The 25,494-nt window shown below is 38.1% G+C and overlaps 1 protein-coding gene across 1 annotated transcript in view; it reads left to right on the plus strand.

Moving 5' to 3' along the window:
* The first annotated feature begins 13,897 nt into the window (after positions 1 to 13,897).
* Positions 13,898 to 25,494, plus strand: part of KCNAB1 (potassium voltage-gated channel subfamily A member regulatory beta subunit 1) — a 195,064-nt gene continuing 183,467 nt past the window's right edge. The window contains exon 1 of the mRNA XM_039330678.1: positions 13,898 to 14,145. Coding sequence (XP_039186612.1) covers positions 13,910 to 14,145 — 236 coding nt within the window. The 5' untranslated portion in view covers positions 13,898 to 13,909. The remainder of the gene's footprint in view (positions 14,146 to 25,494) is intronic.

Raw genomic sequence — 25,494 nt, forward strand, 5'->3', positions numbered from 1 at the left:
CCTTTTATTTGTCTTCCTCTCTGTCTCACCCAGGGCAGTCTATCCTGATAATATAGAAATATTAGTTAGATCATGCACAAAGAACTGGACACCATTTAAGTAAGTGACTTGCTAAAGGCCAAGGATATCACTTCATGGGTTGGATTTGAATTATCTTCTGTTATCTTCTTTTTGGGACTTTGGGAATGAATATTACTATAAAAATATTAACATAGGTGGTTATGTAATATTCTTCCACTAGAATGACTCTCAGAATTTTGACTGTCTTTATAGACCCTTAGGAACTTAAAACTTCCCCTCAATGCCACACGCTTACTCTTTTTTGGTAATATATAATAAAATATTATTTTTCCCTAATTGGAAGCCTGAAATTGTTTAACAAGAGTGATAGTTTATTTCTAAAACAGAAATATACAATGATTTTATCATTTAAAAAGTCAAATACAAATGGAAAGAAATAATCCGAGTTCATCTCATTCCTTGAACAGAAACTGAAACTAAAGAAATATATTAAATATAATAAGAATGTGTCTAGTTTAAGGTCGTGGACTAGAAAGCAGATCACTGTAAGTTCCATTCCTGCAGCTTAAGCATGAAACAGAAGACTATGAGCCAGTCACTCATAAGAAGGGAATGGCAAAGCTCTTCTGAAAAGGTTGTCAAGAAACAGGGATAGTCCATGTACAGTAGTGGCTAAAATTGTGGAAACCTTTTGGGAAAAGTGTACAGTAGAAATGCCACTTTGGTTAACTTTCCACCAATTTTTCTTCTAATTTCTTTATAACTGTAGCCTTGTTCACTTAATAATACTATTTTACATTGCTTTCTGGGCAACCAATTAACTCTTTGCATCATTACTTTAATTTTATTACATTTTACAAGCTCACTAAATGAAAGAATACAAAAACCCCCAACCAACATGATAGCGATCACAGAACATACTGACAAATATCCTCTTCTCAGCTTCAATACATGACATCAATAACTGAATCCTACTGTGATCTGATTGGCTCATTGCCAAAACAAGATGACACCTGATTGGCTCTCTAAACACTCATGCTCATTGGCTACAATCAGATGAAGGAAAGTTACCTGATATCAACCTAAGCAAGTTGTGCTTCCTTTTTCTGGTTATTTGACTATAACTTTTCATAGAATACAATACAGATAATTGAACAAACTTTGTTGCATTACATTCTTGATTAAATTATCTTTCCACTGATATATAATTTTATGGTACAACTCCAAAAAAAGTGGTGTTATTAGCCATCAAACCTTAAAAATACACTTTTCCCAAAAGGTTTCCACAATTTTGGCCGCTACTGTAAATCAGGGGTCCTCAACCTATGGTTCATGGCCCGGTACAGTGCATTGCAATACACACACACACACACACACACGGGGGGGGGAGAGAGATGAGAGAGGGGGGGGGAAGAGAGAGAGAGAGGTGATCAAAGAGTTTATGGGAATGCCAATGAAATCCTAACAAGGTGGAATTAGGAAAAGCTTTTCTCCCCTCCCCCCACTCAAATGACTGAGGCACTACTGCAGTCAGAAGCTGTCTAATTTGTTCAGCACTGCTTGTGGCAAGAAAAATACAGAACTCGTTTTTCACAAGGGAAAAGTTAGTTGTTTGAGCTGTTACAGTTAATAACTGTTGCTCCCCTGAGACCGAGGCAGCAACACCAGTGTTTGTTTCACCTTGAAATTGGAAGGCTCAGTTTTCTTCCATCTGACAAACTGATGTCTAATCTATCCCTATTATGGGGAAGCTGAAATATGAAGCACATTGGCACAGACTATGAAAGCCCAGGTTATATCCCTGGATGCAACAAATGGATTTAGTCTTGCCCAAGTCACAGAGGTAGCTTACTCTCTTGTTTTCTTAGAGCCCCTGGCTATGAGTTTGTCACGATTCTATTTATTTATTTATTTATTTATGAGACTTATATACCGCTTTAAGTGCAAGCACTCTCTAAGCGGTGTACACCAGTAAGCAATGTGTATATATATATATATTTACATTGCCCCCAACAATCTGGGTCCTCATTTTACCTACCCCGGAAGGATGGAAGGCTGAGTCAACCTTGAGCCGGTGAGATTTGAACCACTGACCTGCTGAACACAGTCAGCTAAAGTGGCCTGCAGTACTGCACTGTAACTGCTGCGCCACCTCGGCTCTTATTTTTATTTTACTTTGTTTTGTTTTGTTTACCTGGTAATTCAAGTAGTATTGCTGCTCTAAACACCTGTATTGCACAGAACTGTTAAACTATTCTATGCTGCTGCTTCTAAAATTTGGCCTTAGATTGATTATGTGGTCAAACTGTCTCAGTGTACTAGTATTGTGTACTCATGTTTTCTTTTTCCATGTTGAACTCATTTGGACACTAAGAGAATTGTGCTTGATCTTTCCCCCCATCCCAAAATTTCAAGCAACAACAGTCAAACATAGTTGTATACGTGAAGATGATGTTAACTTCTTGTAGATGAGTGGAGAGAAAAAAAGTTTGTATTTTTTAAAAAAAGATATACACAAGCTCTACCACTTAAGTTTAAGATGAATGCATGTGTATGTGTGTGTTTGACCTATGTAATCAGAGATCATGTCTATGAATGAATGGTAGGTTGCTATCTCTCTTTCTTTTGGACAAATGCATTGGCGTTTGGAAGGACTCATCTGGGAAAACCATAGAGAGGCATGGCCAAAGGGAAAAATGAAGACAAGCTCTGCAGTCTTAGGGTGCCTCTTGTGGTTGAGGAAAGAAATGCTTACGGAGGAAGGATGTCAGTTATTTGAGGTAGTCCAGACAAAAAGCACAAATTACAAGTACTATACCACACTACCTTTATTGTAAGGTTACAATACTAGAATCCTGCGTATGAGACATAGGTTGGGTTTATATTGGAAGTTACAGGTGAACAAATAATCTGATTAAAATAAATCTAATCCTTCGCTCATTTAAAATTTTTATTAGAATGATCCAAGAGTACAAAATGTCTGTAAACCTTCAAGTGTTCAAGAACTCTTTATCAGACAAGGTTCTTTTAAAGAAAAAGGAAAAAGAAAATTATTGAGATAGGAAAGAAATAATTCTAGCATATCTGGGAAAGGTGATATCCCAGCATGTCTTTAGTCTTAGATGGAAGACACATGGAAGAGGATTGCAGAATTGTAAATTAGACCCTGTTACACTCAGATTGCTCGGATGGAAAGATAAAGTTTCCCTTATTAAGATTGCAGCAGAATTGTGTAGGTAATAAATTCACCAAATCAGAGTATTAGCAATCAATAATACAATGAATTTAGAAGTTCAGTGGCTGAAACCTCAAATTAAATGGAAGAATCTAAACAAGTTGGTAAAACTGCTGTGCCAGAGCTGTCATCTAGATTTAGGACAGATACTTTGAACTGCCAGCAACCTGACATGTTTTAAGTCTTCTTTCCAGCAGATGATACTGAAGAAACTTAATATTCCACATATCAAATGAGACACTGTGGTTTTGTTCCCATAATATGCTTAACTCAGTCAGATTTCTTTACTATTGGCTCCTAGCAATTAGATCATCAGACTAAGTAGGTCAAAGATCAGCATTTTTGAAATATAGAGGAGAATACTGCCAGAGCTTTGTGACATCACCAGTTTTCAATTAATTAGATTGGCAGCAGATGATATAACTTAGCCACTATACCAAACAATGGGGATGGAAAGGGCATGGATCCCGGAAATCTCAGCAGTCATTTGAGGGTTGATATTTTTAGTCACTAGCCTCTTTTCTTTTTTCCTTTTTTCCTTTCTTTCCTTCCTTCCTCCCTCCCTCCCTCCCTTCCTTTCCCATCTAAGTATGGTATGAGAAGAAGCCAAAATAATAAAACATCAGCCATGATGTCACAGTGCAAATTCCATTCTTTTACATTTGTGTTGTAATATTGCACATGTATACCTGAGGAGTGGAGTCTGTGTCACAACAAAGATTTTATCATTTCTCCCTTACCTTCTCTCCTGGTGGATGCCTGTGCTTATCCAAAGTCTTCACATACATATTCCTAGGCTTATGTGGCACCTGCAGGCCAGCAGTTGCATGAACCTAGGGAAAAATGTAATTTCTGCAGATGATACATGAGTTCTCCTGCAGTCTCCAAAGCACTTTACTGTGCTCAGCCCTAAAATGATGCTCAACCTCGCAAATCAGGACCAATCCTGCAGAGCTTGAGATTAGAATGATATCAGAATGGGAAAAGGCATAATTTCTTGATCAAAATTTAGGAAGGAAAAGAACATTGCATTGATGCCTTCCATATCAACATAGCCTTTTGTGAAGAAAGAACAGTGGTTCCAGCTATGTGGATACAAAAGGGACTTCAATGTAAAACCACCTTCAAATCTTGAAGGAAAATCAGGGGATAAGTCAAACAAACAAAATAATTTCCAGGTTCCATATCATGTCAAATGCAATATACAAAAATACAAATTGCAAGTATGATTTCCACACCAGCAGAGGGCAATCCTGGCTTTATTTTCTAATCCTAGTCTCTGACAACTCCCAAAATAAATTGCTGTGGTAGGAAAAAGAAGCACTGCTCTTAATGGGTCAATAGACTAGTCACTAGTCACTTGGTTACGCAGGATTGAGAATTGATAAAACAGCCTCTTTGTGATAACAAGGACAGGGTGGATTATCACTTTGGATTTTGGGGTAATTGCCATAATAAGGAAAATATTAGAAACCAAGCCTAAATAATTAAAAGATGTTGCCTGACTTTTGCTTGGAGTGAGTGCGTGATCATTAGAGTTAGATTTGTTGATATAAAAAATAAAGTGTATTTGCTAAAGAATCAGCAAAAACCTATTAGGAAAAAATGTTAAATTACTGGATTAATTTCATGGATTTTATGGCTGCATGATGAAATTATTTTTGTTTTCTCCCATTTTTCATTTTAAAAAATATGCAATTTTTCCCTTCATGCATATGAAGACATCTGGTTAACCTTTGATAAGTTTTTTTTATTTTGTTTTAATTGCATTTACATAGTTATCCATTTATACTGCCCTGGTGCATTGCCCTGATATTGCTCTTTCCAGCTGAGTGAACACCATTCACACCTGTTGTGAAGTTTGCAAAAGTTTTGGAACATATTCTGTAAACCAAAAATGAATTTTGTTCTAGAATGGAATGCAGCAGTCTGCTTTACTTATTTTTTTGTCTTCGACATTAATTAACAATTTGGCTATAGTTGATTGTCTTACGGTAAGTAAACTGAACTGGCTATTGATACCCAGTTGAACTGTTGAAGAAGACTGTTATTAATATTTAAAGAATATTACACCATCTTCTAGATCAGAGTCATTGGCAGTATCTTAATTCTACATTTTTCATAGGTTGGTTTGGGATTACCTTGAATGGCAAAAGGTTTTTGCATGATGTATGTTGTACTGTTACCTGAATAAACAAGTAACATTTCCCTTTACAGTCTCCTTTTATGAAATCACAGAATTATGACTGTTTTGGATTAAAATTAGTTGCTTTTATGTTTACTGAATGTTTTAGCAAACTTTTTACTAAGAAAAGCTTGCTACAGACCTGCATCAGAAGCCGTGCCAAGAACTTAGAGCCACAATTCACTTAAAATATCATTTATCCTCTTGTCTATTTCCATTATTATATTTTAATTTATTTTTAAGTTATTTTATTGTACTTTATTTTTATTTCTTATTTATAGGATTTTGGTATATACATTTCTCGGGGCACAACGGCTCAGTGGTTAAAAACTCTGGAAAGACCTGAGTGCCACATGATGGGGTGAGCTCCAGGTACTTGCTCCAGCTCCTGCCCACCTAGCAGTTTGAAAGCATGCAAATACAAGTAGATAAATAGGTACCACTTCGGTGGGAAGGTAACAGCATGACTACCTTGGTGTGTAGTCATGCTGGCCATATAACCACAGAAGTGGTTGCTGGCTGCTTTGGCTAAAGAAACCAAGCACTGCCCTCTAGAATTGGACATGGCTGGACAGGGGAAACCTTTACTTTTACTTTTATATACATTTCTGCATATCTACCTGTTATATCTTCGGTTCTTTAGGCATTGAACGAGATAGAGTATTGAAACAGCAAACAAGTTTATTAACTCAGAAAAGAAGCAGCCCTAAAGGCTTCTGCACAGCTATTTATACAGTTAGCCTCTAGGTGGCAACCAATAGGTTTAAAGTAACAGTTTCCGCCCCATACCTCATTATCAGCTTGGAGACAGCCAGTCTGGCTTTCAGTAACAGCAACTCTTAAACAATACAGCAATGTAGGTCAAACATTAAGCAAGTGATTTAAAACAGTTGTGGTCAATACATTACATTACCTATTTCAGTGGTTCTCAACCTTTTTAATGCCGTGACCCCAACCAGTCGTAAGTCGAGGACTACTCAACTGGTGCAGCACCATTTGCAGAATGGGACTTTTGGCGGGCTCAGCAGGGCAGAGACAGCCTGGACAATTCCTATTGGCTTTTGAAAGCCAATAGAATTAGACTCTATTCAAAAGAGTCTATTCTATTGGCTTTCAAAAGCCAATAGAATAAAAGGGAGTAGCACAGCTAAGGAAAAAGAGAAAAAATGGCGGATTGCGTTGTTTGGCGACCCCCGTGAAATGGTCGTTCGATCCCAAATGGGGTCCTGACCCACAGGTCGAGAACCACTGACCTATTTGATAGCTATTTTGTTTAGCAGGGCATAAGTCTATAATAAAGATTCCCTATGCCCGTTCTACTTAAGGAAATCAGTTTGTCTCATATTTGTGCAGCTTCTAAATTAATTATGGTTGAACAAAGAACCCGATATTAATTCAGGTATATATAAATACAGGAGTCTTCTCAAATGTTGCTGATTCATTCATTTAACTTATTATGAACATTATTATGGAAAGATTTCACTTAAGAGGCAAGATTCCTCCAGGCTTATGTATTCTATTATATCCTGAAATGAGAAAAAGAAAATTTCCTTACAATAAAACAGGGAGAGAGAGATGATAAAGAAAAATCTGGAAATGATCCAGAGTCATAAAATAATTCAGTTATCATTTCTTTTTAAAATGTTGACATTTTAATAACACTTTGGAGACATTAAGCAATAGATCTAATGAAACATTATGTCAAGCAAACACGATAAAACTTAGAATGACCCAAATACTTAATCCAAGGGTATTTTAACTGTTTGGCTTAAGTTTATAATACCTCAATATTACTATTGTCTAAATATGATCCTATGGATTACGATAATTGTTTATGCAATTTCCCATATTCTTTCTTTCATTTTCTTATTTTTATAACAATTTATTCATCTATTCTTTGGAAAATCAATTTATATTATACTTCTATATTTTGTCTTTTGCTGGATTCATGTATAAAACCTACTCTATTAATATTACTATTCCAGCATATTTGAGGCAGAATTACTTTCTATGTTTGTGGAGGAATTTGCACGTGCAGCAAACTGCCATGCATTGCCCCCCACAAACCTCATAACCTTTTGATACCCTTTGTCCCAAGGAAGCAGCCAAAAGATCACCCCCTTTTGACTTAATATCTTACCTACCTAAATAATACGTTTCCCCTTATCTCTTCCTGTCTTTATCTCTTCTTGTCTTTATCAGTTCTTTCTCCTTTTCTAATTTACCTGTATTTGTTTTTACCTGCTCTCAAAAGGTAATGTGTTACTAGAAAATAATTGCTTCTATGAAGGAATTTTTCAATTACTTTATGTCAACAACTAAAGGTTATACTTCTAAATGTAAAATGTCAGCAGTTAATGGTAAAGTCTATGTATGTAAAAAGTATATAAGAAACAATAAACTCAGAGTTAACGAAGCTGTGTGAAGCTGTGTCATACAGCTTCAAACCTCTGCTCAAGACATGCCTGAGTCTTTTTCTTAGCATCGTTACAAATGGCGCCTTGAACTGGGACATCCCCTTCCAAGGGAAAGCAGCAACCAACATATTTACAGTCGTCTGGAACAGACCCCTTGGTGCACCTTCTTGTCTTCTCGTCCTGCGAGATTTCTCAAACTGTAAGTATGGGCTGCGATATATCTCACCATCAGCAAAAGCATGTAAGGGAGTTAAAGTTTCTCTTACACAAATCGGGCATGACCATGCCTGAAAGGGAGCTTAGGAAGCTGGTGAGTGAGATAGGAAAAAACTGTCCTTGGTATCCTGAAAGGGGGACACTCCAACTTAAGGATTGGGAAAGAATAGGTAACACCCTTCATCAGGAACCCCGAGCCTCAGTGGATGTTTTGCATTGTTGGCATCAATGTCGCCATGCAGTGGAAAAATATGGAGCTGATGCAGTACAATTAAGTTCTACTCCCTCTCCAGGTTTTAATCATGAAAAGGTTTCAGTTCCATCAGCTCCTATATCTTCCATGATAGATGTAACACCTTCAGAGCAAAGGAATTCTAGATCTTATGTTTCTATTCACCATGTATTAGAAAATCAAATGGCGAAAGGAGAGGGAGATATGCAGGAAATAGCAGATATGCTCTCAGTTTGTCCTGTACATTTGACTGGGCAGGTAGATGAGAATGGAGCCCCAGTGGTTGAATATCGATCACTTTCTTATGCAATCTTAACAGAATTGCGTAAGGGTATAAGAGATACTGGGTTAGGTAGTTCATATGTGCAAGGTATGTTAGAAGCAACAATGAGGAATCATGTTTTGGTACCAGAAGATTGGAAAACAACAATTCGTATGTTATTAACACCAGCTCAGTATGTGGTATGGGATAGTGAGTTTAGACATCAATGTGCATTAAGAGCAGCAACTTCTGGAGGTGCTTACCTCCCAGAGCAGTTATATGGCTCTGGTGATTACACTCCAGTGGATGCACAAATTGTTTTGCCTATAGCTACTCTTCAAATATCCTCTGAATGTGCTTACAAAGCTTTTGGAAAAGTTCCTATAACTGGGAAACCATCTCAAGCATTTTCAAATATTCGTCAAAAGGCAAATGAACCATATGCAGATTTTATTAACCGTCTGCAAGATGCCTTGAGACGACAAATTGATAATCCTGATGCCCAAGCTGAATTGCTTATGAAATTGGCTAAAGAAAATGTAAACGGGCCATTATTGGATTGAGAGCTCAACCAGATTTAGCAGAAATGATAAAAGCATGTCAGGATATTGGGACTGTTTCTTTTCAAACTAATCTCTTAGCTGCAGCTCTTACAAAACCTCAGGGGAAATGTTATAATTGTGGTAAAATTGGACACTTTAAACAGGATTGCAGAAATCCTGGGGGAGGAAAGTATGACTCCCGACCATTTAAAAATAATGCTGGGAGACGTCCAAAAACAAAATGCCCTAAGTGTAATAAGGGATTTCATTGGGCTAATGAATGTCGGTCGGGAAACTTCAAAGCGGGCCGGTCTCTGGCCCCGGTCCAAACAGAGACCCTTCAGTAATTCCATCAACAATTAACAATAGCCCTGCTGGGATAGATTTAACTATCCAACAAGAAGTGTGTTTCAAATTTCCAGGAGAAATACAAATAATTCCTTCACAACTTTCTGGACCTCTCCCTTCTGGATATGTTGGATTAATTTTGCCTCGCTCTAGCATGGGAAAAAAGGGAATTTTTGTAATACCTGGAGTAATTGATTCTGACTATACAGGTGTCATCTTTATTCAATTATGGACTAACATGCCACAGACTTTGCCAAGTAATACTAGTCCTGCACAATTACTCCATTTGCCCTATTTTGTCCCTGCAGGGGGGTCGTGATAGGGATCGAGGGGACAGCAGGTTTGGTTCCACAGATCCTGTTGTAATTGCATTAACCACTCCAATCACCGCCCAAAGACCCCGTCAGACAGTCTTTTTTCAGGGTAAGCCTTTTGAGGGCATAATTGATATAGGGGCTGATGTTTCAGTAATTTCAGCTAAAGATTGGCCTGCATCTTGGCCCACTGACCCATGCCCTAGTGTCTGGGGTGTAGGAGGGCGACAAGGTGCACAACAAAGTACACAATTTCTTTCTGCAAGTCTTCCTAATTCTACTGTAACTGTTCAACTTCGTCCTTTCATTCTTGACATTCATGTCAACCTTTGGGGAAGAGACTTGCTTAGTAAATGGGGTGCTACCGTCACCTTCGATGAATAAAGTGTCTGCCTTACCCTTAACTTGGTTAACTACTACCCCTGTTTGGGTGGAACAATGGCCTCTTCCTCTGTACAAATTACAGGCCTTAAAAATTCTTGTTCAAGAACAATTACAAGCCAAACACATTGCCCCTTCCACTAATCCATGGAACACTCCAGTTTTTGTTATCAAAAAGAAGTAGTGAGAAGTTTGTAACAAATTTTTTTTTCTGTCTCTTTTGTTTTTCAACTGGCTGTGTTGCTTTAAGAGCAAGAGAGACCAAAAGAAAGAAGGAAGGGGGGGAACTGTTCGTTTTAAACTTTTTTTTTCCTTCTCTGCTTAGAATTCCAGTTTGCGAATGGAGATGAAATTTAATCCCCGCTTTTGCAGTTTCAGCTAGCAAAACTTAAGTTTTGTAAATATTTAACCTACTTAATAGAAATTTGTTTGCATCTTTGATTAACTTGGAATTTAACTTATTGACCCAAGGAAAACAACCTGGAGATCTCATTTGTAGTTCCACTTGCAGCATTTACCACAGTTGAGCAAATTAAGTACTTGAGTACTCAATTTGTGGACAGAATTCCATATAAAATTTGTCACTTAACACTTTTGATATTTCTTACTAGTAAGCTACTTACAGGAGTATTAGCTGTGTTAGAAGCGCAAAAAGTATATTGTATTGAATGGCTTTACTTATCCCATCCCAAAATGTTTTATCTTTTATCCAGGCTGTTGCTGAAATAACCTCAGGACACAATCAGGCTTGTCCTTGAAATGGGACTGATTTAATTTATATTGTTCTTCTTATCCCAAAATTTGATTTTCAATTTTATTTTCAGAATAACTTATCTCTTCTGCTGCTATTTTAGCTTTCCACACCTTTTCTCAACAGACTTTTAACTTAATTTCTGACTCTCATTATGTGTGACAACTTATTTTTAATCTTACAGGTGCTTACATCATGCCCAGGATCAACTCCAATCTTATGGCTTTGTTTTTAACTTTGCAGCAGCTATCCTTTGTTTCTCACATATGTATCGGTCCTTTAAGGACTGCCTTCATAAACAATTAAAAAAGGAGGGATCAAGGGTACCTAATTTGGCATGGATAATTTGCGTCAAATCAATAAAGTCTTAATAACTTTAAACCAACTAAATATTTCTTTTCAAAACACTACTGCCTACCAGCGTCACTTTCAGCAGAAAGCTGTGCTCCCTAATCCATTGGTATATTATCAGCAATTGCCTGAAAAAACCTGGTTAGATCCAATTCCTTTACTAACTTGGGGGCGAGGCTATGCTCTGTGCTTGCTCCTACAGGCCCTCTCTGGATTCCAGCCCAGTGTGTGCAACAGCCAAAGATGTCATGGCATCAAGTCCAGAACCCAATACCGGAAATGAAGCAGGTGACTTTTCAGACAGCACAACGTCCCTTTTGCTCTCGCCATCGCAGTCAGCCAACAACCTGGGGCGATGTAAAGAACCTAACATCCAAAGCACAGAAGATTCTGAGGCAACAAGGAAAAGAACTTACACCAGAGAATTTATGCGCTGCCTTATTTGTGGTTTTGACTGCAAATTCCTTAGTCATTCTTTGCCTCTCTTTCCTTCTTAATTGCTGTGTGGGGGCTCAAGCTCTTCCATCTCATCCTTTAGAATCACGGATGAAATATAATATTTGGGTGCAATTAGCTAATGTAACACAAGTGACAGACTTTTGTATTTCTGAATCATATGATATGGAAAATCTACTCTCTACCTGTCTTATACCTGTGTGTGTCCCAGCTTCAGTTTTTCGTGTTATTTCAATGTTTCTGATCAATCTGGCGTTATTCAAAAGCAAATTAATGTTTTACATAACTTGGCTTCTGATTTAAAAATTGATACCTTAGGAAATTGGTGGAGTGCTCTATGGTCATGGCTTCCCATTGGCCTTCTTGGAAAGATTGTTCAACATCTCATTATAATAGTTGCTATCCTTATCAGCTGTTGTTGTTTATTTCAATGTCTTTTTTCTTTACTTAATAAGATGTCTTGCAATCTTCCATACTAAGCTAAGACCCACTAATTACTCCTGCTTAAGATGTCTTCATTAATAAAATAGAAAAAGGTGGGATGTGGAGGAATTTGCACGTGCAGCAAACTGCCATGCATTGCCCCCCACAAACCTCATAACCTTTTGATACCCTTTGTCCCAAGGAAGCAGCCAAAAGATCACCCCCTTTTGACTTAATATCTTACCTACCTAAATAATAAGTTTCCCCTTATCTCTTCCTGTCTTTATCTCTTCTTGTCTTTATCAGTTCTTTCTCCTTTTCTAATTTACCTGTATTTGTTTTTACCTGCTCTCAAAAGGTAATGTGTTACTAGAAAATAATTGCTTCTATGAAGGAATTTTTCAATTACTTTATGTCAACAACTAAAGGTTAAACTTCTAAATGTAAAATGTCAGCAGTTAATGGTAAAGCCTATGTATGTAAAAAGTATATAAGAAACAATAAACTCAGAGTTAACGAAGCTGTGTGAAGCTGTGTCATACAGCTTCAAACCTCTGCTCAAGACATGCCTGAGTCTTTTTCTTAGCATCATTACATATGTTAGTTGGGTATAATAATCCTGTAGTATCATTTTTAGCTATATTAACATCTAGATCTGTTTTCATATTCCATTTTCACCTACAAACCTCCATAACTGAGGTTCATTCAGTTTATAAGTCAGTATTTTTAATGAAGAATATTCCTATTTGAAAAGGTGGTGAACTGGAATTGGGAAGAGAGCTATGTTGGCTAGTTATGTCTTCTGGTTCTTTCCCCTTTTCTGCAGCCAATATGCACAGAAAGTGCCAAAACAATTTGGTGAGCTCCTAATAACACAACCTTGCTTATTGATTGATTATGTTCCATCAACTCTGCATTGACTTTTAGTGACCACTAAGTAGATTTTCTCCAGCACAATCTTAACCTGCTCAAGTCTTCCTATGTATCACCTATTGCTACTCTAACTAAGTCCTTTCAACTTGCTGCTGATCATCCTATTTTCTCTCCTTCTTCCTCCCTCAACCCCAGAGTATTCTCTAGAAAACTAAGTCACATACTTACTTCTCATACTTCTCTGGAAGTATGACAATTGAGCATGATCATTTGTGCCTCAAGTAACAACTCTAGGCTGATCCATTTTTACTTTTGTTTTGTTTTCTTGGCTGTCCGTAGTATTCCCAGGAATATTCTCCAACACCAAAGCTCAATACTTTCTAACCTGCAACTTCAAAAATCTAAAAAATCTCCTTATTATTTAATAATTGAACACAGGGAAATGCTGCTTTAATTTAAATGTTACTTAAAAAGCACCTGCTTACATCTTCCTCTGACATGGATTTTCTTATTCAGGCCTGAACCTAAGTCATATGTTCAAGAATGTATTCAGGATTGACTCATAAAATTTATGAAATAGTAATCAATAATCTCTAAATCTGTTCATGTATTCCTATCACCACCATTCAGAGAAATCACATATACTCTACCAGTATCCCCAAGAGTGTTTGTTTTTTAAAAAAATATTTAAAAAAACCCCACTGATACAGTCAAAAAGTATAAAAGCTGGTACCAGATGCAACTACAGCAACCTTACTGATCTGCTTACTAGATTAAGTCTGTAGACATATCTGATTACAGTTTTGTGACCAGTTTAAGGCTGTAGCAGGATAAAGTGCCTGCTGGAAAAAGAAATCAGTTGACATAACTTGAGACCAGATGGTGTTGGACAAAGAACAAGAATGTTTGCAGTCCGGACTGGTGGGATAGTGAAAAAAAAGAATCCAGAGTTAAAGAAACATCAGAACCTTGAAAAAGTCTCCTTAGAAAAGGAGAAAACATACAGTATTTATGGGCAGAGGAAACAAAAGTCCAGAATTCTAGCTCTTTTGCACCAACTGGAAATGAACTGGTACCTAAAAATCTGTGAATTATCCTTTGAATATACAGTAGCTCACACCAGTGGCATGCCTCACAGGTAAGCTTTTGAAGTATGTGCCAGGAAAGACAAATATTTGTGGTGATGATTTTGGAATCCATAAATGAATTATAGCTATTCTATTCTGTGATTATGCTATAATAGCTGATCAAAGTATATTTTGTTTTGTTTGAAGGTTAATTACATTAGCTAACTTTGTAATGATGACCTCCTGTCTTATCAGCTTTGTTGTTACAAACTGGCTTTGAGGTGGTAGGATTATGAATGACAGACTATGATCCATCACAAAATTTCTGAGATTCAAGCCCCACTGAACTCAATGAAAGTTAGCTCTTATCTACGATTGCACTGCTGGTCAAAAAACATTCTAATTCAGGTGGAGTATTCAGTCAATGTGGAAATTTTTGTTTACTTGTTGGAAACAGAGGTTTTCTTCTAACTGCTGAAATGGTGAAGAGAGTGTATTTTTAACAAAGCATATTTTTTCCCTTTTGAAACCATTCATGCAGTTCAACATTAACAAGTCAATGTTAATGTCATAACTTGAGACAAATGTTTTAATCAGAACAAGTTCAATAAGGCTTTTTACAGCAAAGCAAAATATAGAAATCAGATAATTATCATTTTTGCCTTCTCCAAGACATCCTATTTGTCATGTGTTCATTCAATCACCAAAAGTAAAGCTTAACTTTAGGACTACTCCAACTTTTAAAAAAATGATAAAAAGATAACTTGATAAGACACAGATCTCCTTCTGACCCTCTTCCAAGCCTTCTCTATTTCAATAATAACTCTTACCCACATCATTCTTTAGCTTGTTGAATTGATATCTGAGGGCTGATTACACTATCAGAAATATGTTATCTCCCTAGTCAAAGGCCACAGGACTTCTGCTCAGTCTCTGCATCTCTCTCTTTTGAGAAATACTAAGAAAAGTATAGTACACAGTATGGTCCATTCTGCTGGTGTCCTTGAAATATCTATGCAGGAAAATCAAGCACTTTATAATCCATTGGATTAAATGTTAAGACATCACAATACTGAGGTTGGATCTACTTTCCATTATCTGTTTAGTTCTGTGTTTGCTTATTCTTCAACAAAGAATAAAAAAATTCTTCAACAAGAATCATGATGTACTGATGATTCTTTATTGAAATCAATAAAGACTTATTTCAATTAATCTTAATTTAACTCTATAAAAAGCTTGTGATTTGACTCTATAAAAAAGTATGCTGACTCAGCTTGCTTTCAAAATAAAAAACTCAGCCAGGAGCATCATAAATCATTGCTTCCTAGTAAATCCAGCATTGCTAAGAAATAAGTAGCACTCTCCCAACCATGGAGCTATTTCCTGTAATAAAACTTATAGCTGGCCAGAAACTAAGGCTGCAGCATTGTGCATTCTTTTCTGATCACAAACCCCAGTAATTCATTGGGTTTACTTCTCGGTAGATATGCATTGGATTAAACTGAAAATAATATGGATACAATAGATCATTAAGAACTGAAAGGCACTCATTGGATTTTGACCAATAGATTTATGGCAGTCAGATTTACCAATTATGTGCACACAAGTTATATTTTGACTCCTGTTGACTACAGATAGATCTTAGATAGATAGATGATCTATTCCTAACTTGCTCTTTCAAGTCTCCCAATGGTGCACTATTGACACCATAACTGAGTCCATCTACTTTGTTGGTCATTTCCTTCTTCTCTTTCCTCTCACCTTTCCCAATATTACAGTCTTTTCCAGAGAACTGGATCTTTGCATAATGTATCTGAATTAAGATATTTGGAACCTGGGGATTTGTGCCTTCAGTGAGAACTCTGGGTTTATTTGTTTGATGATCCAGTGGTTTGCTTTGAATCCATGGCATTCAAAGGAGTCTTCTCCAAAACCAAATTTTAAATACTCTTCCCTATCCTGCTTTTTCAAAATCCAACTTTTGATTCCATACAGTGTTATAGGGTATACCATGGCTTAGCAGTCAGATTAAAATAGATAGACATTATGTTTTTTAGTGATAATAATCCAGACTTGACAATTGTTGATAAAGACAAACAAGTCTGGATAGTGGACTTAGCACTAGCTGGAGACAGCAGAATAGAAAAAAAAAACTAGAGAAGATAAGAAAATACGAAGGTCTGCAAACAGTATGAAAGAAAGCAAAGTTAGTACCAATAGTAATAGTTGTCTTGTGTGCAACTCCAACACAACTGGAGCACCACTTGAGCACCATTGGCATTGACAAAATCACCATTAGTCCATTGCAAAAGACAGCTTTACTCAGAATAGTTTATATTCTGCGACGATATCTGTAACACTATCAAAAATCCACATCTGTTTATCCCAGATCCTTGGAAAGGACTTGATAGGTAGATTAAAAATGTCAAATCCTGTCTGAACATCTGCCTGACTGTGTGATGGACCATAATAATAATAATATGTTTCCAGTTACAATTAGAGCTGGAGATGTCACTAGATTATAATGAAACATTGTGACCCTAAATGCTAAAAAGAATTTCAGATTGCTCAGAATGGAAATTGTACTTTTAAAGCAGGCCTTCAAAATACAAAAAGGGGAGACATTTGTGGTGGACTGGAAGTGGATAGAAGACAATTTTCTCCTTATACCTTCAAGAAACTGAGAACAAGACTTTGATTTCCTCTAATACTGAAATTTCTTTAACTAGGAAAAATCCACTTTAGGGGACATTGGCACCTATAAAAGTTAATGTGATTAATAAATAAAATAAAAAAGCACAATACCATAATAAAAAGGAACTATATACATATCAGAAAATTTGGTTTGCAGAAAATGTATACCTCATTTTGACTGTCCTAGCAGGGGGGAAGGCCAAGAAAAAGATTTGTTGTTACAAACATGGAAACAATTTATCTAGCAAAGACACATTTTGGTGCTTTTAATTAAATCTAATTTAATTGCATTGGAAGATTTGACATGCACTTGGCATGTTGGATTTTTCCAATAATGTTTGCAAATAGATGCCAGATTCTGTTTTGGGCCTACAGTAAAAGTATGAAGCAGCTTTTCAAGTAGATAGTAAAAAGAGTAGGACCCTAGAGCTAGGAATTTTTTGAGCTTGAAATTAAGACTCTGATGCCATTATTGGTATTCCAACAACTGATACTGATGATGTCACAGAAAAATCTGTTTACAAATGCTGGCTGAGCAAAAGTAAACTAAACAAAGGAAGGAAGCTCAAAGGTTCAGCTGTCATCACATCAAAACCATTAATAACTAGTGGTAACAAAGGGTGGTAGCAAGAGATAAAGACCTATATTTCTCTCCCTGCTCACATTTTGTTTGGGTTATAGTAATGCACTCTACATAGGAATCCCCTTGCTGGTACAGAATTTGGAATGCCCATCTGATTCCTGTAATTCACAAGCTGCACTAGCTGCCAATTGATTTCTGGGTTTAATTCAAGTTTCTGGTTGCCATCCACAAAGCTCTACATGATTTGGGCCCTGATTATTTATGGAATCACATTTTTATCATTGTCTCTGTCCATCCTACAGTTTTAACAAAATAACAGAGTTGGCAGGGACCTTGGAGGTCTTCTAGTTCAACCCCCTGCTCAAACAAGAGACCCTATACCAGTTCAGACAAATGGCTGTCCAGTCTCTTCTTAAAAGCCTCCAGTGATGGAGCGCCCAAAACGTCTGAAGGCAAGCTGTTCCATTGGTTGATTGTTCTCACTGTTAGGATATTTCTCCTTAGTTCTAGGTTGCTTCTCTCTTTGTTTAGTTTCCATCCATTGTTTCTTGTCTTGCCTTCTGGTGCTTTGGAAAATAAGAAGTAGTGCTTTCTTGTGGAATAGCAGAGCCTTCCCTATTGCTATCCTACTTCTGAAATAACATTTCCTCTATGGCCTATCTGGGCTCCATTCAGACATCCTTCAAGAAAGCATCAAAACTCATTTAGATCCGCAAAAGTTGTCTCGCATGTATCCGAATTTGGAGATGTGGAAATTTAGATGCAACTTATTTTCAAATGTTGGAGATGTGGAAATTTAGATGCAACTTATTTTCATATTTGGTGGACTTGTAGAGATATTAAAGCTTTTTGGATTAAGATTTGGTGGAATATTCAAAAGATTTTTAAGAGAAAGATAAAGTTTACTTCGCAATTGTTTTTGTTGGGTATTATTGTAGATTTTGATGTTAAAGAAATTAATTTGATGTTGAACCTTATAACAGCTGCAAGATTATTGGTGTGGCAATATTGGAAGAAAAACTTATTGCCTACTTTGGAAGAATGGATATTTAAAGTGTCTAATTAGCAGACATGGCGAAAATCTCCGCCTATTTGAAGAATCATTCACAAGAAAAATATATTATGGTTTGGAGAAGATGGATTGATTACATTCAGAAGAAATATGAGATTGAAAAGTATTATCTTGCTTTTGAGTAGATTCTAGATAATTATTATTAGTTTTAATTATTTTACTATTTTTGACTTAATTTGTTAATATTTGTTGGGAGAAGAAGTTAAAATGTGTTATGGTTTTGATTGATAGTATAGTTGATTAATGTTAGTTAGATTATGTTTGTTTATTTTATTTTTTATCCTGTAATCAGCTCTGGGAAGTGGGGGAGGGAGGAAGGGGTGGGGTGGGGGTTTATATTGTAATAAATTTATAAAACTTTTAAATATATATAAAAAAGAAAGCATCAAAACCTTTGTGGCTTGAGGAAACCTTGACCCAGAGCAGCTTGTGGTATTGCATGGATTTTTTTTTTGTCTAACCTCCCCAATAATAACTCTGTTATAAACACATTTAGTTCTGTTTGTTACCTATGATGTTTTTAAACAACTATACTTTGAGTCATTGTTGATAAGGCTGTCCTATCAATGATCATCATCATTTTAGGGATAGATGGGACTGAGCAGCCAGGAATAGTGAAGAAAATTTCTAATAACGAGAATCATGTGACCAGGTCATGACAACAAAATTGGCTCAGTGCTCTAGTGCTGATAATCACGGGTTCCCAACATGAGACAGAAAATATAACGTTTAGGATAGGAAAGGTCATTATTAGGCTGTCAGCCTCTTTTAAGAAAAAGCAGGGACACTGGGAAAGATTCCAAGGCTGATTCAACCGGTTAGAAATATAAACTAGTGCTGAGTTGGAACAATGCCCAGAATGTGTAGGAAGAAGGCCAAAGAAATGCAGTTACAAAGAAAAGAGAGGAAAAAGACAAGCATTTGTTCTGAGCTACACTTGTTCATGCTGTTGCGCCAATGAAAGCAAGGACTTTGTATCTTTGTTCAGGCTTGCAATATTCAAAGAAAACTGCCCAAGAAGACATGATAGGTACTTAAACCAGACTTAAAGGATTGTTTGCAGATCGACCTATTTTCTTTTTTTCCCCCTCACAGCAAACTAATGCAGTGAAGAATCAGGAATGGGAACAGGATGGGGAGAGAGGGGGAGAACGGGTATTGTATAGAGGCTGGTTTAATTTCTTTCTTATGAGTTATCTGAAAGAATGTAGGTTGTCTATTCCTGCAATGGTTGCAGTGAACATATCATGGACTATTGTAAACAGAGCAAGTTTTGAGAGAGTGTAAGCAGGTTTTGAGAGAGTGTGATAATAACAACTTGGAAATGTCCTTAGTCACCCTGAGTTCAGATTCAGCTTGAGGATTTGGGGGAGGAAATAAAATTATAGAAATGGGACAGAACAGCATCAGTGCTCCAATATGAGAGAATATTAATATCATGGAGATAAGAGCCCTGCTGGATTGTGCACTTGTATTTAGAGAAAAGCTATGTGAATGCTTCTGGTGATATGGTAAGCAGTCTATAAAACGTTTTGAAATTTAATTAGGAAACAGTAAAAATGTTGCTGATTAAATGAAGTTAACCAATTACTGGTTTGAAATTCCTTAGTAGTGGTTGCTCGGTACCAAATCTGGGCTATGGGAGGGTTTGATCAGAAACATTCAACATTGGAAATAAACAAGGTTTATTTCCAAATTGCCCTCATATTTAGCCACCTATCCTCTGATAGTCTTTTTAATTGCCTTCTATTTTTCCAAGCATCATGATCTTTTCCTATGACTCTCATCTTCCTATTACATTTCCACAATATTTAAGCTTTAATTTGATTATTAGTGCTTGCAGTGAGCAGCCTGCTTTTATTTGATCTGTTACTGAATGATTTATTCTTCCTGTGAAACAAGGACCATTCTCAACAATTTTCTCCAGAAACACAATTCAAAACCGTCAGTTTTCTTTACTCAGCTTTTCTGATATTCCAACTTTTCAAAGCCATATCTTATGACTGAGAAAGCAATAGTCTTGAAAATATATGCTTTTAATTATGTCATGTCTCTGCATGTTGCTAGTTTGTTTAGATTTGCCATAGTCTTTCTCCCAAGAAGCCAATGTCTATTTCATGGTTTCTTTGAGCTAGCATTACCGTCCAACATAAATTTACTTTAAACTACTGAGCAGCAGTTCAATATTTGAACCTTCCTCTTTCGTCTCTAGCTAGAGCAGCGGTTCTCAACCTTTGTGTGACGGCGACCCTGTCACACGGACGCGCTGCGCATGTACAGCGCCACCCCCATGCGTGGTGCGCATGCGTGGCGGCGCTCCCATGCGTGGTGCGCATGCGTGGCGGCGCTCCCATGTGTGGTGTGCATGCACGGCGGTGCTCCCATGCATGGTGCGCATGCATGGCGGCGCCCCCATGTGTGGCGTGCATGCGCAGTGGCGCCCCCATGTGTGGCGTGCATGCGCAGTGCACATGCGCGGCGGCGCCCCCTGAGGGGGAAAAATGGGGGATCGCGTTGTTTGGCGACCCCCATAAAATGGTCGTTCGACCCAAATGGGGTTGCGACCCATAGGTTGAGAACCTCTGAGCTAGAGGTATTCCTCAACTCACAACTACTACTCATGTAGCGACCATTCAAATTTACAATGGCCCTGAAAAAAAGAAATTGGTGCTCACGCTTATAACCATTGCAGCATCCCCAATGGTCAGGTGATCAAAATTTGGGCACTGGGAAAGTGGTGTGTATTCACAGTGTTTGCAGGGTCAAGTGATTGCCCCTTGGGACCTTCCCAGTCTGCTTCTGATAAGCAAAGTCAATGGGGAAGCCAAATTTGCTTAATGACCACATGATTCATTTAACCACTATAGGGATTTAGCTAAACAGAACATAGCTTAACAACTATGGCCAAAAACAGCAGAAAATTGGATGCAACTTACTTACAACAGAAAATCAAGTCCCAGTTTTGGCCTTAAATCGAGGACTACCTATATTAAAGTGGTAGACTCGGTATACCTAAAATTATTGGTTTTAATTCCAATTTTTAGTTGCTCTGTTTTCTACTCATTAAAATGAACAATTCTACTTTTTCTCCTGCAAAATGATTGCAGTGTTTTCATAATTACTGAAAACATTGAAATTTTCCATACAATTTTGTATCTAAATGTACCAAACTTTCAATTTGCAGAAACCATGGTAACATACACTTTCCAACTTTTGCAAGTGAAATATAAATTGGAGGAAGCAAAGTTGGAAATCATTACAGCCAAGGCTGTAAGTTTCTGCCTTGGCTGCACTGCCATTCATCTTTCTTCTAAGCAAATATATCAATGCAAACTTTCTGTCAATCCAGGCTTGAAAAAATTGGGAGGATTTAGCAGCAGAAGCAAGCAAGAAAAAAAAGAGAAGCACTTAATAACTCGCCTGTTGACAATAAGTTCAGTTTTGAGAATTTCTGAAAGAATACAAGAGGAAAAATATTGTAAATGCTCATAAAGAAACCAACTTGAGTATTTTGTGAGAGTATCTAATTAAAAATGCATTGTTTTCCACACTAAATTATCCAATATGAAATATAGTAGGGCTTTTCTCATATCCTATACTTAATAGTAATGAGCGTTCAGCATTAAAGTGAAATTCTCATCAGCAGATATGATACAATAACAAAATATATCCTTAAAAATAGTTTGGTTGTTTGAATCAATAAAAAATTCAATGGTTTGTATATAAGAAATATATTACTTTTTTTCAACTGCAAAAGACAATTTTTTAAAATCCAGACTGTATGAATGCCAATCAAATACAAAATATAAAAATACTAGTAAAACAAACTTATTGAATATACAGACAGATGAAAAGAGAAACAGAAAGAGGGGGGAAACCCCCAAATTGCATTGCTACAATGCACTATATTGTTTACAGCAATGTAGAAGTGCCTACAACTTCAACAAGATAAATCTTGATCACGCTGAATTGTGTCATCCAAGTTTTTTCCTTTTTGCAACTAAAAATTCAAAGTCTGGGAGGTGACAATTTTTTATGAGACAACTTTTAATATCTGGTCCAAAATTGAACTTGGAGGATCACATGGCAATATTTGGGATCACTGTCCAAGCATAAGAGATCGAAAGTTCTTCATAGACAAACAATTTCCAGATTTTTGGAATGTAATAAAATAGGACATTTCCTTTTTTTTGCAGAGCAATTCAGCACCGATATACCTTGTCTATGATCTGGGGCACACTAAGTATTTAACAGTTTCAGGGCACAGGCCCACGAAAATAAATTGCATAATATTTGCATATATTTAATCCATACAATAATTTATATGTATGGATTCCATTCAGTCTGTTTAGAGCAGTTCTACTGTGGTCTTGTCCTTAGAGATATGAATAAATTTGGGGAATTTGTGTAGCAAGAAAATGGGTGACTCAAAATGCCATATGAAAATACATTGAAATACTTGGGCATTTATAAAGATAATTTGTCCTGAGAAACAATGTTACCTCATGGAAGATAATTTTATCTGTTGGGAATAAAATATACACAGTATTGTCTTTTTTCCATGCAACTGTGACAATTATGTTTTTATGCTTTTTCCACATCAAGATTGTGGGTTGAAAATGACTCAGCTGGCACCTTACTTTTTAATGTTAAGCCTTTGGTACATTATATGATTGGAATTGAATAATTTAAAAGTCCTAAACTCTCTCCCACACAATCATATCTAAACATTTCACATGCAAAATAGCACTAGAAGCTTTTAATGTAATTATTGGTCGTGGGGATTGACTATTTGATTAAAGAAAAGACCATGCCTTATTTTATTAGCAGTACTGTATGAAGAACAAAGTCTACAGCAGGACTTAATTTGTGTATAAAAAGGGGCGTTGTCTTACCTGAACGCCTTTTCTCAGCATGATGATGGAGAATCCACGGATGGGTTGTCTTAATCTATCTGCTCCAATTGGACTAAGTCTGAAATTGGTAACGCCCCCTCTGTGCCAAGTGCACCCCAGTTTTAGACTAAGGCGATACCCAGACTTTAGTCCGACGCGTCTGAACAAATGGGAACCAGGCCAACTGACCTAATGGGAGGGAGTGGATTCTCCATCATCATGCTGAGAAAAGGCGTTCAGGTAAGACAACGCCCCTTTCTCCAGCATGATTGGATGGAGAACCCACGGATGGGACATACCAAAGCCCTGTGTCCCTAGGGTGGGAAATTAGATTGGGCCTGGGTCCCATCCAATGTTAATGCGTGTTCTAGTACCTTGCGGCCGAATGAAGCCGTAGAGGATGCGTATACATCCATCTTGTAGTGACGGACAAAGGAGGAGGGCGATGCCCATGTTGCTGCCCTACAAACTTCCTCTATGGATGCCTGGGTAGACCAGGCTGCTGTAGTGGCTGCGCCCCTGGTGGAATGGGCCGTGATATGGCTGGGAGCTTGAAGTGACTGAGTCTGGTATGCCAGAGAAATACAAGCTCTAATCCACCTGCCTATAGTGGGCGAGGAAACCTTTTGTCCTAATGACGATGGGTGAAATGACACAAACAGAGCCTCAGTCTTGCGGAAAGATGAGGTTCTCTGTATATAACAATATAAGGCCCTGCGAACATCCAATCTGTTCCACTGAGCCTCTGTGTTATTAGATGGGTTCGGACAGAAGTCCGGCAAAACTATGTCCTGGGACCTATGATATAAGGAGTTAACCTTGGGCACAAAGGAGGGATCTAACCTGAGAGTAACCCTGTCCTTATGGAAAATACACAGGTCCTTTCTTACTGACAGGGCAGCCAGCTCAGAGATCCTTCTGGCTGAAGTTATAGCAACCAGAAATGCCACCTTTATTGATAAATGTTTGAGCAAACAAGTGTCAATAGGCTCAAAGGGTGGTGAGACAAGAGCCTGTAGAACCTGATGAAGGTCCCAGGAGGGATATCTATGTACCGTTGGTGGTCTGGCATTGTTAGCTCCCTTTAGGAAGGAGCGTATCATAGGGTGTTGTGTTAAGGGCTCCTTGCCATAGGAAATAACCGTGGCAAGTGCTGCTACCTGCCTACGGATGGTACTTGTGGAAAGACCTTTGTCCAGACCATCCATCAGGAACTCCAGGATAACTGGCACTGCAGCCTGTAAGGGTTCAATATTGTGCGCTAAACACCAATTACAGAAGCTCTTCCACGTGGCATCGTATATTCTATTCGTCGAGGGTCGCCTGGATTGCTGGATCATGGCTATGACCCTTGACGAATATGAGTCTAGGCCTAAGGCCTGCCTCTCAAGTGCCAGACGGTTAACTGGAGCCATTGAGGGTCTGGATGATGTAACTCCCCCTGAATGAGGGAGATCCGATTGGCTGGAATCCTCCATGGAGCCGATGCGGAGAGCTCCATCAGGTCGGCGAACCAAGGTCGTCTCGGCCAATGTGGGGCGACCAGGAGAACCTCTGCTTGTTTGCGAAGGATCTTCCTGATCGTGGCAGGTAGGAGAGGTAGTGGAGGAAAGGCATAGAGCAGTTCCCTGGGCCAGGGACTGCGGAGTGCATCTGTTCCTTCCGCTGATGGGGACGGGAACCTGGAAAGGAATCTGGGAAGCTGTGAGTTGGCTGGGGAGGCAAACAGATCTAGGGATGGGGAACCAAACCTGTCCACGATCTCTCTGAAGATCTCCGGATTCAGCTGCCATTCGGAATGGTCCACGGTGGCTCTGCTCAGTGAGTCCGCCTGCTGGTTGGCCACTCCGGATATGTACTCCGCCCTGATGGAGGCAAGATTCAGTTCCGCCCAAGACCCCAGCAATCTGGCCTCCTGCATGAGAGGCTTGGACCTCGTTCCCCCCTGTCTGTTGATATGGGCCTTGGCTGTGATGTTGTCGGTTAAGACCAGGACGTGCTGGCCCTGTACTAAGCTGCTGAATCTCTTTAGGGCCATGTGTATTGCTCTTAGCTCCAGCCAGTTTATATTGTTCTTTAGATCCTGCCTGGACCATTGCCCTTGGGCCCAGCGTGTGTGGAGGTGTGCCCCCCACCCAAATAGGCTTGCGTCTGTGGTGATGGTGATCCTGTCTGG

Source organism: Crotalus tigris, unplaced genomic scaffold, assembly GCF_016545835.1.
Source record: "Crotalus tigris isolate CLP2741 ecotype Arizona unplaced genomic scaffold, ASM1654583v1 scf7180000024430.1745191, whole genome shotgun sequence".
In the NCBI taxonomy this organism is placed as follows: Eukaryota; Metazoa; Chordata; class Lepidosauria; order Squamata; family Viperidae; genus Crotalus; species Crotalus tigris.